Source organism: Polypterus senegalus, chromosome 4 (assembly GCF_016835505.1).
Source record: "Polypterus senegalus isolate Bchr_013 chromosome 4, ASM1683550v1, whole genome shotgun sequence".
In the NCBI taxonomy this organism is placed as follows: domain Eukaryota; kingdom Metazoa; phylum Chordata; class Cladistia; order Polypteriformes; family Polypteridae; genus Polypterus; species Polypterus senegalus.
The window spans coordinates 155063486-155079306 of NC_053157.1; the positions used below are offsets into that span (position 1 = coordinate 155063486).

Below are 15821 nucleotides of genomic sequence, written 5' to 3' on the forward strand. Positions count from 1 at the left end.
GCGAAAAACGCAAAAAGCAGCCTAGCTTAGCTTATAATGCTGATTCAACTTGAAGCAGAAAGCTGTAACAACGACTTGTCAGCTCCATGAAGAGAGAGTCTCAGGTCCACCTTGAACAAACACAGATTTCATATCTGAGCCTCAAGTTTTGTTTCTCCAGTCTTGCCGAGGTGGCCTGGTTTGGAGGAAACATCTAATTCCCACGAGACAATACTTGAATGTTAACTTATGGAGGTACAGTGGGTGTGTTTCTTGTCCCTTTTGAACATCTTCGTTAAATATTACTTAAAAAATCTTCCCAGTGGGTGACAGAACTCTATATATGCCTCCTTTTCTTTCTATGATCAGACATTCTGGTAAAGTCCAGACCTGAAGATGTAAATTTGTTTTCTAGTTCCTCTCAAGGGAGTCACAAATCAAAAAGGATTTTTATTGCAGCTCATATGCACTCACCTAAAGGATTATTAGGAACACCATACTAATACAGTGTTTGACCCCCTTTCGCCTTCAGAACTGCCTTAATTCTACGTGGCATTGATTCAATAAGGTGCTGAAAGCATTCTTTAGAAATGTTGGCCCATATTGATAGGATAGCATCTTGCAGTTGATGGAGATTTGTGGGATGCACATCCAGGGCACGAAGCTCCCGTTCCACCACATCCCAAAGATGCTCTATTGGGTTGAGATCTGGTGACTGTGGGGGCCATTTTAGTACAGTGAACTCATTGTCATGTTCAAGAAACCAATTTGAAATGATTCGAGCTTTGTGACATGGTGCATTATCCTGCTGGAAGTAGCCATCAGAGGATGGGTACATGGTGGTCATGAAGGGATGGACATGGTCAGAAACAATGCTCAGGTAGCCAGTGGCATTTAAACGATGCCCAATTGGCACTAAGGGGCCTAAAGTGTGCCAAGAAAACATCCCCCACACCATTACACCACCACCACCAGCCTGCGCAGTGGTAACAAGGCATGATGGATCCATGTTCTCATTCTGTTTACGCCAAATTCTGACTGAAATCGAGACTCATCAGACCAGGCAACCTTTTTCCAGTCTTCAGCTGTCCAATTTTGGTGAGCTCGTGCAAATTGTAGCCACTTTTTCCTATTTGTAGTGGAGATGAGTGGTACCCGGTGGGGTCTTCTGCTGTTGTAGCCCATCCGCCTCAGTGTTGTGGCTTCACAAATGCTTTGCTGCATACCTCGGTTGTAACGAGTGGTTACTTCAGTCAAAGTTGCTCTTCTATCAGCTTGAATCAGTCGGCCCATTCTCCTCTGACCTCTAGCATCAACAAGGCATTTTCGCCCACAGGACTGCCGCATACTGGATGTTTTTCCCTTTTCACACCATTCTTTGTAAACCCTAGAAATGGTTGTGCGTGAAAATCCCAGTAACTGAGCAGATTGTGAAATACTCAGACCGACCCGTCTGGCACCATCAACCATGCCACGCTCAAAATTGCTTAAATCACCTTTCTTTCCCATTCTGACATTCAGTTTGGAGTTCAGGAGATTGTCTTGACCAGGACCACACCCCTAAATGCATTGAAGCAACTGCCATGTGATTGGTTGATTAGATAATTGTATTAATGAGAAATTGAACAGGTGTTCCTAATAATCCTTTAGGTGAGTGTAGTGTCACATATTCCAAGTGTGAGCTAAATTTCTTTTACTTATGTGGATGCATGCAAGCTAATTTGTTTTGGATAACATAAAGATTATTTATTCAATGTATTAATTATTCAATGTATTTGCTGCACAATATAACCCTGATTTAAACAAAAAAAAAAACAACTCATGCAGTGCTAGTGACTTGTATGTCTGTGGAGCTCTCGTTGTATTATAGCTGTCATTGTTTTCTTTCTAACAGTTCACCGAAGAGGCAGTTGTCCTGCCAGCTCAGGTTTCAAGTGAAATTCCAAGTACATCCATTGAAGGCCAGAGAGGTGAGTCATAACTAAACCTTTAGAAGTTACACCTATAAATGGAAGACATTGAAATAATATATGTTTTTGTGTGTGTGGGATCCGCAACGGACTGGCATCTCTCCCATGGCTGGACCCTGTGTTGTTGTTTTCAACCTTTTTGCAGGCCTGAAGCAGCTCTGAGAATCATGTCATTTAGAAATGTAGCAACAAAAAAATGTTTTTCTTATGTCTGTGTTTCTTCAGCTTTGCCTCCATGTCCTGCATCTCACTTATGGACGAGTGCTGCTGAGTATATCGTCAGGGAACGTATGAGGGAGAAATTGAAGGCTGGAAGGGTACTTACGTACTTTAAATATTTATATTTCAACAGCTTAACAATCAAACATGCCGTAAATTCAATGATGTTTATCTAAGAAGAAAAATGCAAAGAGGCCAATGGAGCCTTGGAATTGGAATGTTGGGCTTCTGTGCTAACTCCGATCCATACTTTCATATTTTACAACTGAGCTCTTAATTTGTTTCACTTTTAATTCTCCACTAGTCTGAGCTGCATTCTGTTCATGATAATCGCCTTTACATTTTCTTATTAAACTGACAAATGATATTTTTTTTGAGAAATCTTGATCTATTCTTTTATAAATACTCCTCTTGATCAATTGTTTCTTTCTTTACTTTTAAATTAAGAATAATTTAGGGTGCATGTATTAAAAACGTGGTCATTTTTAATCTAACTGCAGTATGTCACCGAATGAGTTGCTAAGATGTTTAACACACCCTAGACACTCTGAAATGAAAGGCAGTGGAATCCAAAATATATAAAAAATGTGATTTATTTAAAAAAATGACACATAAGAAAAAAAGAATTAACACAAACTTTCAAAATAAGAAAGAGCAAAGTCTCTGCTGCTGCAGTGGGCATTAATATACAGGTTGCATATACCAGTCAGTGTTTAGAGCAAAAATTACCCCAAATGAAGCACAAGGACAAGGGCAAGAAATGCACACAAAATGTTGCATGAAATTGAATATGTATGACTGCCACTATCCTATTAAAACTTGAATTTAATGTTAAGCTTGCTTTCCCACTTCTCATTCTCCTCCCTTTGCGTAAAAGTTCTTCATTTTGCAAGAGTGAAATCTGCTGCCTTAATGAAGGACAATATCACCACCGCCAACACAAAGGACCATAACTATGAGGGCAAATCAAAAGTGAAAATGACGTGGTGATAGCAACTGATATAAGCTGACATAATATAACACATTCGTGATGGCTTGATGGTAGTTTGAACACACACAGTCCAACAGTCTGCACTTACTCTAGTGGAAGCCAATGTCAAATGAATATACTGTAGATGCTCTGCTGCAGGATTGCACCATTGTGGAAATAGTGAGAGTTCTTTGGGCAGAGGGAGTGAAACCTGTTTGAAATTCTCCCAAGGACGTTGGCTAAGTACAGAAGTGAAAACAACATGACTCAACAAAGAGTTTATGAATGGGTAGAAAGCTTTAAAGCAGGATGAACAAGTGCAACCAATGACACTCGATTTGGTCAACATGTCAGCATCACGCACACAAGCCCACATCAACATGGCAAATGCCTTCATCAGAGAAGATCAACAGATTATGTTGACTGCAGTTGCTGCAAGTTTTGACACTAGCTATGGATCTACATGTGCCATAGTCCATGATGACTTGAGGTACCGTAAAGTTTGCTCCAGATGGGTACCCAAGCAGCTTACCGACCTGCAAAATTAACGGAAGGTGGAGGTTGTAACCCAGTTCCTGAAATGTTATGAGGAACATCTGAGTGTTTTGGCGTGGAGTGTTACCCCTGATGATGATGTTAAAGAGGTGGTGCAGACTTGGGTTCAGGAGGATCTGAAAAGCTTGTTCTCCTAAGGAATGAAGACGTTGGTGGAACGATACAAAATGTGGGGAGACTGTGTGGAGAAGTGATATAACTGTGATGTTCATCTGCTCACAGTTACCAGTATTAAAGTGAAAGTTGCCTTTACTTTTTGATTCTCCCTCGTATTACATGAGTTAATCTATGAATCACTGACATGTGGAAGTTTCATTGGCTTGACACATAAGCACAATATTCAACTTTCCTGTAACACTTTGGATTAGGTATTGCCAAACTGGATCTATTACTCATTTACTATTATGTAGCAAGACCTTAGCAAATACTTCTTTGGGTCATCATAATGCTTACAAAACATCAATAAATTGTTTATTCATCTCTGCAGTGTGGCCTACTAACAAAACTTCACTTTGGAGTGGTCTGTGGTGGCTTAGCTGAGATGCATTTCTCTTGATATTGCATATTTTGCATAACCTGTGAATCCTTCATATTAACAACTAATTGTACCATCATGTCAATTTGCCACACTTTACAGAGATGAATAACCCATCTATACTTTTATAAATGTGAGGGAAAAAGTAGCTTTTGTTACATAAAAGTAAATGGGTAATAGATGCCTTTTCACAGTACCTTAAGTGTTACCCAAAACTTTCACTTCAATGCAAGTCCTACCTGCTCCACTTGTGCTCTCTTGTTGTGATTGCCCCCTCTCTGTTTCACATAACATGTCTTCAAACTCACTTGTTCTGTACATTATCTGATATCACTTGCTGTGTATGTCTATCTTTAAAATCCTGGAAAGCCCACCTCTGGCCATTGCAATACTTTCATTCCAGATGGGAGGTGATGTGTTCCTCTTCAGCATCTATCAGGCTGTCACCTGCCATACTGTCTTCTTGGCCAAAGGTTTATTATGAGCCACTGGCTAAAATCCAGGGCCTTTAAATGCAAATCCAACAACTTTGAATTAGATATTTTGTATTTTTCTCAAAAATACCATTAGTACGATAAATGTGTGAACAAACGTGCACATGGGAGGCAGCTAAAGGGCTAGAAAGAAGGTAATTCCGCACCAGGCCAGGCTGTGGCAGAGTACATTAATTCGCTTTCTATTATCTTTGAAGACCTAACACGGGAAATCCCGCCTGGGTTCGACAATGTCACTTCCGGTTCCTGCCTCAATGATGTCACTTCCCCTGACTGACCGTAAAACCCCGCCAACTACCTTTAGTTAGTCAGTTCTGTTTTGGACTCAAATCTGTACAGAACTGTGCATCTTATTTTGCTCTTTTGCAGCCAAAGATCACGAATATGAGTGGCTGCCCCAAACCTTTTTTGTGTGTCAAGGCTGATTATTTCACATGTGGTAACTGTAATACACAGTTATGCTAACAAGTGACTGTAAGCTGTAGATGGCCATTTGTCTTCAGTTTGAAACACCTTAAATACCACTGACTTGCATGAAACATGTTTTCTACTTAGTTGGATCAATATAAAACTTTCAACCAAAAGAAAGTAAAATATAAACTGCTTAATTTGCTCTCTTTTCTCTGATGATGACACTAAAAATTGTTTTCACTATTCACTGTTATATATTTTGTAAAATGTCCCATCTGTTTTTGAATGTCCCAGGATTTCAGTCAGTGAGAACAAACATTGCCCTAAAATATCTTGGTACAAGCCTCTCATATGGAGCAGCTTCCCCTCTTCCCAGCTTCCAATACATTAGAAATGTTCAGTCCCACTCACTTTTTATCTCTCACAGTACATCTGGCTTCTGTCCTCACTGTCAGTGTGCCATTGTCTCCATATACCACCATCCTAGAGTCACTTGGGGGTTCAGGCACAATCCCTAAAGTTACAGAACCATGAGATCTGAGTACCTTGTATTGTTGCTGGTGTCCTCTAGTCATGAGCCTAAAAGAATAAAGAATATTACAACAATCTGTATGAGAACAGGCCATTCAGCCTATGAAAGCTCACCAGTCCTATCCACTTAATTCTTCCAAAATAACATCAAGTCAAGTTTTGAAGAACCCTAATGTTCTACTGTCTACCACACTACTTGGTGGCTTATTCCAAGTGTCTATGGTTCTCTGTGTGAAGAAGAACATCCTAATGCTTGTGTGAAATTCAGCCTTAACACATTTCCTACTGTGTCCCTGTGTTCTTTGAACTCATTATAAAATAACAGTTTTGATCCACTAAAGCTAGGATTGCAAATCATCTGTCAGTCTCCTTGTTTGGAAAGAATTCCACGTTCATTTTTTGTTATTGAAAGATGTTCTTTTGGAAAAATGACTATTGGCAGCTGATCAGCTCTAGATTAATTACACCCGCCATACCCCTCTGTGATCACCTTTACACAGTATGGGATTTCAATCACTTGTTCTTCCTTAGTAACAATCGTTTTTTCAAAATGAAGGTCGATGTTTCCCATTCACTGATGTTATGCTGGGATCGCCACCTGACGTCATATGCCAATTCAGTATGCCCTTTAGTAATACACAGGGTGTGATTTCCAGTTGGATAGCACTTATAGAATTTAAATTACACTAGAAGTGTAAGTGCTGATAAAAAATTATCATCACCCTCACCAGCGGGTTGAGTGAGTACCACTACACAAATTCGATTTAATACCATTTCTGCAGAATATTCCTTTGTTTCAGTGGTTTGGTGCATTTTAAGGTGTTTCTATCACTTTTTAAAGCTTTGCTGGAAATCACTTATTCATGACTTTAGGACATTTTCTTTTGCCTGAGAAAAAAAGTTAAAAGTACATCTTTGTCTGGCCACAAAAAACTAGAAAATGAACTGAACTTTTTACACTTAAGATAAAGTAAAGAATAATGGCTTGAAAAGAAATGAAAATTCAAAGTGTAGGGAAATGATTTCCTGTAATCACATGCTCTTGTGACTGAGACCTTTTAACTTTTGTTTTCACTGAAATATTTAACCTTGTTTTTCTAGACTAAAGCAAAAACCACAGGGCAGCAAGAACCACAGACCAGTCCATCAGACCGAGAGCCTTTTGCAGTGAGTATTGTTGACTTTACACTTTACTGTGGCTTGTTTGTTTAAAATACAAAGAGAAGGGGAAAATGGTGTTGTTCTAGATTGTTCTAGATAAGATAGATAGATAGATACTTTATTAGTCCCAAGAGGAAATTCACATACTCCAGCAGCAGCATACTGATAAAAAACAATGTTAAAGAGTGATAAAAATGCAGGTAAAACAGACAATAACTTTGTATAATGTTAGCGTTTACCCCCCTGGGTGGAATTGAAGAGTCACATAGTGTGGGGGAGGAACGATCTCCTCAGTCTGTCAGTAGAACAGGACAGTGACAGCAGTCTGTCGCTGAAGCTGCTTCTCTGTCTGGAGATGATACTGTTTAGTGGATGCAGTGGATTCTCCATGATTGACAGGAGCCTGCTCAGCACCCGTCGCTCTGCCACGGATGTCAAACTGTCCAGCTCCATGCCTTACTCACCAGTTTATCCAGGCGTGAGGCGTCCGTCTTCTTTATGCTGTCTCCCCAGCACACCACCGCATAGAAGAGGGCACTCGCCACAACCGTCTGATGGAACATCTGCAGCATCTTATTCCAGATGTTGAAGGACGTCAGTCTTCTAAGGAAGTATATTCAGCTCTGTCCCCTCTTGCACAGAGCATCAGTATTGGCGGTCCATTCCAATTTATCATCCAGCTGCACTCCCAGGTATTTATAGGTCTACACCCTCTGTACACAGTCGCCTCTGATATTCACGGGGTCCTGGAGGGGCCTGGGTCTCCTAAAATCCACCACCAGTTCCTTGGTCTTGCTGGTGTTCAGGTGTAAGTGGTTTGAGTCGCACCATTTAACAAAGTCCTTGATTAGGTTCCTATACTCCTCCTTGGGCCCACTCCCGATGCAGCCCACGATAGCAGTGTCGTCAGCGAACTTTTGCATGTGGCAGGACTCCGAGTTATATTGGGAGTCCGATGTATATCGGCTGAACAGGACCGGAGAAAGTACAGTCCCCTGTGGCGCTCCTGTGTTACTGACCACAATGTCAGACCTGCAGTTCCCGAGATGCAAATACTGAGGTCTATCTGTAAGACAGTCCACGATCCATGCCACCAGGTATGAATCTACTCCCATCTCTGTCAGCTTGTCCCTAAGGAGCAGAGGTTGGATGGTGTTGAAGGCGCTAGAGAAGTCCAGAAACATAATTCTTACAGATGTTGGCATCCTCCGCTCCCACCTTCTCCTGGTATGCAAACTGCAGAGGGTCAAGGGCGTGGCAGACTTGTGGCCTCAGGTGGTGAAGCAGAAGTCGCTCCATGGTCTTCATCACATGTGACGTCAGAGCAGCAGGCCGGAAGTCATTCAGCTCACTAGGACATAATACCTTTGGTACTGGGGTGATGCAAGATGTTTTCCAAAGCCTCAGGACTCTCCCCTGTTTCAGGCTCAGGTTGAAGATGTGCTGTAGAGGACTCCACAGCTCCAGTGCACAGGCCTTCAGCAGTCCTGGCGATACTCCATCTGGACCCACTGCTTTGCTGGCATGAAGTTTCCTCCGCTCTCTGCTTACCTGGGCTGCTGTAATTGTGTGTGGGGATGTCTCTCCTATGCTGGTATCAGCAGAAGGATGGGTGGAAGGTGCAGTACTCCAAGGTGAGAGTGGGTTAGGGTGGTCAAACCTGTTAAAGAAGTTGTTCATTTGGTTTGCTCTCTCCACGTCTCTCTCGATGATGGCACCCCGCTTCGAGCTGCAGCCAGTAATGATCTTCATCCCATCCCACACTTCCTTCATGCTGTTGTTCTGCAACTTCTGCTCCAGCTTTCTCCTGTACTGCTCCTTCGCCGCCCTGAGCTGGACTCGGAGTTCCTTCTGCACATGCTCGAGTTCATGCCGATCACCGCCTTTAAAAGCCCTTTTCTTCTGGTTCAAAAGGCCCCTGATGTCACTTGTAATCCATGGCTTGTTGTTAGCATAGCAGCGTTGTTAGCATAGCAGCATACTGTTCTTACTGGAACTGCAATGTCCATACAGAAGTTGATGTAATCAGTAGTGCAGTCAACAACCCCCTCAATGTTCTCACTATATGATCCCTGCAGGATATCCCAGTTTGTAGTTCCAAAGCAGTCTCTTAGAGCCTGCTCTGCCTCAGGAGACCACTTCCTGAATGAGCGTGTGGTTGTAGGTAGCTCCCTCACTCTTGGTTTGTAGTGAGACTGAAGCAGAACAAGGTTATGATCTGCTTTCCCAAGCGCAGGCAGTGGGGTGTAGCTGAATGCGTCTTTAACGTTTGCATACAGTAGGCCATAAGTCCTATTTCCCCGGGTGTTACAATCCACATACTGGGAGAAGGCAGGTAATGTTTTGTCCTGCATCATATGGTTAAAGTCTCCAACGATTAGCACAAGTGCCTCAAGGTGCTGTGTTTGTAATTTAGCAACAGCGGAATGGATGATGTCACCCGCTATCTCCATGTCCGCCCAAGGGGGATGTAAACAATAGCAACAATGATGTGTCCAAACTCTCTGGGCAAGTAATAGGGATGCAGACTTACGGCCAACAGTTTGATGTCCCTTCAGCAAGTGGAGATTTTGACGTTTACATGTCCAGAGTTGCACCACCTTGTATTCACATAGAGAGCGAGTCCTCCTCCTATCCGCATCCCTCAGGTATTTGCGTCTCTGTCCGCTCTAACTGTGCTAAACCCGGGTAACTCCATGTTAGCATCTGGGATGTTAGTTGTTAGCCACGTTTCACAAAAACAAAAGAAACTGCATTCTCTGTAGGTCCTGACATTTTTCACCAGCGCGTCCAGTTCGTCAATCTTATTTGGTAGTGAGTTGTCATTTCCCAGGATTACAGAAGGCACAGAAGGCTTGTAACGCCACTTTCTTGCAAGCCACTTCACCTTTAGCTTAGCTCCGGCTCTGCTGCCACAATACCACCTTCTTATCTCGTCAGGTAAATAGGGAACCACACTGGCGCGGGCATTTGTTCTCAACGCTTGACTACCTAAATAGACAAGTCTCTGCATGTAAAAATTCATGTCCAAGTAGTAAAAAGTGTCCAGGGAACAAATCCACATAAAAGAAAGTGGTAGGAGTGATCAGTGAAATAGAGAAAAAGGTAGAAAGATAAAGTCATACACAGAGCTGCTGGAAAGGCTGCCACTAGCGGCGGCGCCTGAGTCATATATGATAATATATTTAATATAATATAATACCACACAGGATCAAACTGAAGGGCATTTGTTACCAACAAAGATGACAGGATAATACAAAACATAAAGTCAATAATGACCTTAATTATTACTCATTCTGTTTTTTCAGTATTGTAGGTGTTTTAGTGAGGCAACAGGAACTTATAACTGAAGTTATTTTAGCTCCTTCAAACTGATTAACTTTTAGACTACTTTGCTCTGAAGCAATACATAATACCTATTCTCAAGTAACAAAGTTTGTGTATGTCACTTCTGTTATAGTTTTCATATTCATGAATGCTTAAATGTTTGTTTACATAAATTGCTTTGTCAAGCAGTCTCATGAAAATTGTGATTTAGCTGTGAAAACTAAAACTTCTTCTCAGCAGACCTGGGCAACAGACGAGGCTATGCTTTGCAGTGGTCTCCATGCTGCCAGCATTCTGTACAAAACCATCCTCACAACAAATGGTGTCCTTCTTCATGCACTACATCAAGTAATGTCAATGCATAGAGAGAAATGATAAATACATTTCTAAACTATGTGTATGTTGTCATTAATCATTTTGGCTTTGCACGGATTTACTTCACTAAGAAACTTGGCATATTTTGTGCAGATTTTGGCCTTCTGTCTTAGGACATGCAGTTTAGCTGTAAATTTGGTGTGTTAATGTGCCCTGATATGAGTCTCATTATGTTATTTTCTGTTATACTGCAATAACTAGTCTGTACAAAACAGGCAACAGTGTGGTGATTTTAATGGGAAAAAATATCTATTATCTCTGATTCTAGCTGGATGATCTTGAGTTTAGAAGAGGCGATGAAAAAGTTTCCAGTAGAAGCAGAGTCAAACGCCAAGACTCCATGCCCTGGAGAAAAAAGATTCAGGTAAAAAAACACCACAATAGTGATATAAATTACAAATAAACTAGTTAGATAGCAAGGGAGCCGAAGTCTCTGCATTACAATTTCCTTTGCAGTGTCAAATTTAGGCTAGAGTGCCTTCTGTATACATTTTATGTGTTTGACTGAGAAACACCAAGTGTCTTGTTGGTTGCCCGTGGTTTATCTTGTATTGTGGTACAGTGGTTAGCAGATCGAGTGTTCTGCATTAAAATCTCTCAAGTCATCCGTCTTGTATATTGATGATCCCCAATGTGTGTGAGGGAGTTCTTCCCCAGGTACCCCAGTTTTCATTCCACATCTCCAAAAACCCAAATCCACAATGCCACACAACTGGACCCGTGTGAGTGTGGATATGTGGTGCCTGTCAAGATCTTGTGTCCTGTCTAGTGCTGGCTCCGGCATTATAGCCAATGCTTTACAACCCTGAATCAGATTAAACATGTTTAAGAATGTTAGGTTTTGGTTACTTCTACTGTTATCCATCTTTGGGTTGTTTTTTTTTTTGTAATCTTACTTGTTTTGTAAGGCTATATGTAATAGATTGTAATCAGATTAATCATAATTCCAAAAACTTTCACCATACTGATTCTTCTGTTTATTGTGATTAGTGTAATAAACCTATGATGCTGTTACTACATGTATTTATTTGGTTATTTAATCTTGTGATATACTGTATTTTAAAGTAAATAACTTTTCTTCATGTTCTCTTTAAATTTCCATGCAAATGTTCAGGTTTTGGCCTTGCAGTAACTTTAGACCACTTTGTCAAATCTGACATGTGTTTTCTTTCACCTGTCCAGTTGTGTGTTATGTACAATATTAAATCATCAGACTAAAGGGTCCTCTTCAACCCTCAATTAAATCATCAGACTAAAGGGTCCTCTTCAACCCTCAATGCTGTGTATGGAGTTCTGGCTCAGGGCTTTGGCTGGAAAATGACCTAAAGTAGTTGGTAAAGTTGAAGCCTTTCTACCCTACTCCAGATGTTTGTAGCATACCATAACCCGGGCAGGGCATCAGGAGGCTGAAGCAACTCCCATACAAGCATAGGACACAAGGCGGGAATAATCTATGGATAGGGTGCAAGTTCATCGCAGGAGAACGCATTCACACACACACCCAGTGGAGGCAATTTAGTATCACCAGCTCACCTAACCTTCATGTCTTTGAGCTGTGGGAGGACACCAGATCAAACCCACATGGACACGGGGAGAACATACAAACTTCACACAGGGAGGACCTGGGATGCAAACCCTGGTCTCCATACTACGAGACAGCAGTGCTACCAAGATGTATGACTGTCTGTTTGTTTGTGGTTATTGCCATTTTAAATTACAGAAATACTGATGTGCTTTTTTGAAATTATTTTCTTGTATTTACAGTATAATTTATAAACACAGTATGACAACCTGTATACTGTTGTGGCACTAGATCTTCAGTACACCCCGTTTTACTGAAAAAACGTGATGTGCAGTATTAGTACAAGAGATTATTTGAGCAAACTTCATTAATGTGGGTTGTCTTTATTGGAATATCAATTTGTGGAGAAATTGGTTGCTTATTTTATTATTTTTCAAAATTTGCAAGTGTGAACACACCGGTTTTGAGTAGTTTTGATTACTTGTCATTCCATGATATTATTAATGTGCTGTGGATTCAGAGAGTCTTCACCTTCTGCACACTTTATTGTGTTGTCGATTTATTTTAATTGAATAAATTTGTGCCATTTTTGCCAATCAATCTACATATCTCAATAACCCATAATGACAAAGTGATAACATACATAGTACTAAGTGTTTTCGCTTTGTACTTCTGATATTAGTAACGTATAAGATAGCATCTGTTTGATGTTATTGGCGGTTTTCACCAGCTATTTAGTGTGAAACTGTAAAGCTAATAACACCGGATATTTAGTTTGGGCTGTCTCTTTCACAGCAGCTTTGCAGTACTATTGACTTGGGTATAACATGCCAGGGTATTACATTTAAGAAACACTGTACTGTACATCCACAGTGGTATAATAATAGTCTTTCTATATAATGCACTACCATGGCTATTCGTTTGTCTGTCCAGGATTTTACATCACCTGTAGCTCGCAATCCATTTGACCTATTGACCTGAAATTTGGTACACATATACTACGTGACGCCTACTATTCGCTTTTGGGGGTGATGATTGACCTCAAAGGTTATTCCTCGTTTTACTTTATTTTATTGTAGAATCAACTCTCGGTAGTGGCCAGCAGGAAGGCTGTGTGGTGCATGCGTACGGGCGCCGTTCTCATCCCTACCACCTTCACAGTCGATTCCCCTACCTCTTCATATATTAAATCATTCTTGAGGCAGATTAAAGACTTAAGTGCCAGCTTAAGTGAAAAATGAAAGAAAACAGCCTAAGTAATTGCAACACAAACACTGACTTAATCAGTTTTATCACGAAAAGATGCCGGTGAAAGAAGAGAAGCAGGCCACTAGGGTGAAGAAAAGAAGGGCTGCTCAGGAAGCAGTAAGCGCATCAACCTCTGAGCAAACGAATTCTAAACGTACAGAGAAAGAGGATGAAAACTAGGAATGCTCAAGTCAAGTGTAGTGTGCCGTTACTGGTATCTTAATAATACATATGTTTATGGTCAAGTTTAACCAAATTTTTAATTTACATATAATTGAAAAATGATTACTAGAAAGTTATATTTAAGATGTATGTGCTTAAAGGATGCAAATATAATATTGAATTAGAATCTAAGAAGATCATAATGGCAAGAATCTTTCATGTGTTAAAAGACTTTGTATAGGGTGATCCAGATCTAATTATGCAATTTTCATTACATTATAACTTATTTAGTTTATTACGTAGAAAATCACCCAAAAATCCCAGACCATGGAAGTGTGTGAACTGACACCATGAAGAATCGTCTTCGCACTGAACTGGAATCGTCCCTGCATAAATCAAAGTCACCAAGACGATCTGGATCGGCATAGTTAGATCTGGACCACCCTGTATAGTAGTTAAAGATAGCTGGAAAAGATGATCTTGCAACTGAACACAACATCTCGGACTTAATTGTATTCTTTAAATTCTGAGTGAACATTGAGTCTCTTTGGATTCCTGCTCAACTGATGGCCACTGGTATTAGCAAGAACAAGGAGTAAGGTGAAAAAAGAAAGGTTTGAACAGGTTTCCTTTCAAGTCGGTGCAGGACTCATGTAATTTTAATCTTCACAGCCTCACTTTATGAACCTTACATTTCATCTGCCATAAGTCTGCCCAAGCCTGTGTGTTGTCCAGGTTCTTTTGTAATAATTTGTCTGATTCTGCACCATCTGCTGTTCCACCTAGTTTGGTGTCATTTGCAAAACATAACCAACTTATTGATTATATTCTTGTCCAATTTATACATATTAAACATTTTTATGATGTACTGTATACCCTTGCTGGATGATTTTTTGTTTGCTTGTGTTTAATCAACTATTTCCAGATGACCTGGTAAATCAGCTTTCAAGAATGAGAGAAGAACAGTGTGGCACAAATGCCACAGATAAACTTATTATTATTAAATTTAAATGCCACAGATAAACTTATTATTATTAAATTTATCAGAACTAAAGCCACTTCTAATGTTCTTGGCTTTAATACTTTAGTGACAATCACAGAGACTGCACAGTGTAGAATGTATTTGCTAAATGAATCAGAAGTGTCTGTTTCTATATGTCAAATTCTTGAATACCTCTTTACTTACAGCATGATGTTCCCACGTCTCAGGAAGCCTACAACTTCTTTGCATTTAGCTTCTTCCCTGAACCTCTAGACATGGTCACACATGTATACATGAGAAGGAGTTCTGAGCATGAAACGTGTGAAGAAGAACCCAGTGGGCCAGATGATGAGCAGGAGCAGAAAGAGAAGGAGGAGGAGGAAGAGAAAGAAGAGGAGGAAGCAGGGCAAGAAATGGTTAGAGAATAGCACAGTCTGTGATTAGAAACTGATGTCAGGGTGGTGTTGTACACTAGGGTTGTTTCTACAATGCTTGCATCTTGAAAACCCTGATGACTTGACTCTTCTGTTTTTACAGGAAGATCCCTCTCTACTGAAACTGGAAGATAGGCATTTATTTATCATTGATAAAGTAGTCCCAGATTTGCTTGAAGTTAAACCTGCTGAATTTCTCGATTACCAAAAGAGATGCGAAAAAGAGAAAAGTTTGCTGTTCACACCAAGTTCTGTGAGAGGTGTTTCTTAGGCTAATGTCCTTTTATTCTATTAATTATTAGTGCTATGTTTAAAAAATAGATTACAGTTGTAAGCAAATCCATTCCCTTGTCAAATCTGTCTACTGTAGTCTAATAAAGGCTGATGGGTACCAGAGCCTCTTCTAGCAGGCCCATCCTGGCTGAGCTGCTAGTCCCACAAAGGGCACACTCAAATACTGTTATTCACTGAGTTTTAGTGCCACTTTATCAACCTGCCCTGTGTGTTTAAAAGTTTAGATGATGAATGGGCTGGGATTCAGAGCTTGTGTTCTGGAGCTGTGGGCCAGTAGTAGAAACCAGTGCACCACCATGTGTGCCCATGTTTAATTCCTTTAGGCTTTTTAAGAAAAAAATTGGCATTGCTTGTAATTTCTCACTGACTTCTATGTTCCACACGTATGCATTTTTGAACATTATGTTATTGTTAAAATAATTTATTTAGTTAATATTGAATGTCCCTCTTAATCAGTAGAAGTTTAATGGAAAAGTGTTGTCACACTATTTCTATAACACACTCTTTTTCAGTGCCTGTATCCTTGAAGGTCCCTGAGAACCTGCAGCCACGCTATTTAGAGGAAGAAGGGCTGTATGTCGGAGAGCGTCCTGATGTTTCCCTCACTAATCAGAATATCCTTGAGAACAGACTACTCCAGCAAGAAGAGGTA

General features: G+C 40.5%; 1 protein-coding gene across 1 annotated transcript in view; it reads left to right on the plus strand.

Annotated features, from left to right (window-relative positions):
- The first annotated feature begins 228 nt into the window (after window positions 1-228).
- Window positions 229-15821, plus strand: part of LOC120528762 (coiled-coil and C2 domain-containing protein 2A-like) — a 101586-nt gene continuing 85993 nt past the window's right edge. Inside the window, exons 1-8 of the mRNA XM_039752903.1 lie at window positions 229-234; window positions 1874-1949; window positions 2175-2266; window positions 6766-6831; window positions 10796-10891; window positions 14648-14857; window positions 14979-15135; window positions 15682-15818. Coding sequence (XP_039608837.1) covers window positions 229-234; window positions 1874-1949; window positions 2175-2266; window positions 6766-6831; window positions 10796-10891; window positions 14648-14857; window positions 14979-15135; window positions 15682-15818 — 840 coding nt within the window. The remainder of the gene's footprint in view (window positions 235-1873; window positions 1950-2174; window positions 2267-6765; window positions 6832-10795; window positions 10892-14647; window positions 14858-14978; window positions 15136-15681; window positions 15819-15821) is intronic.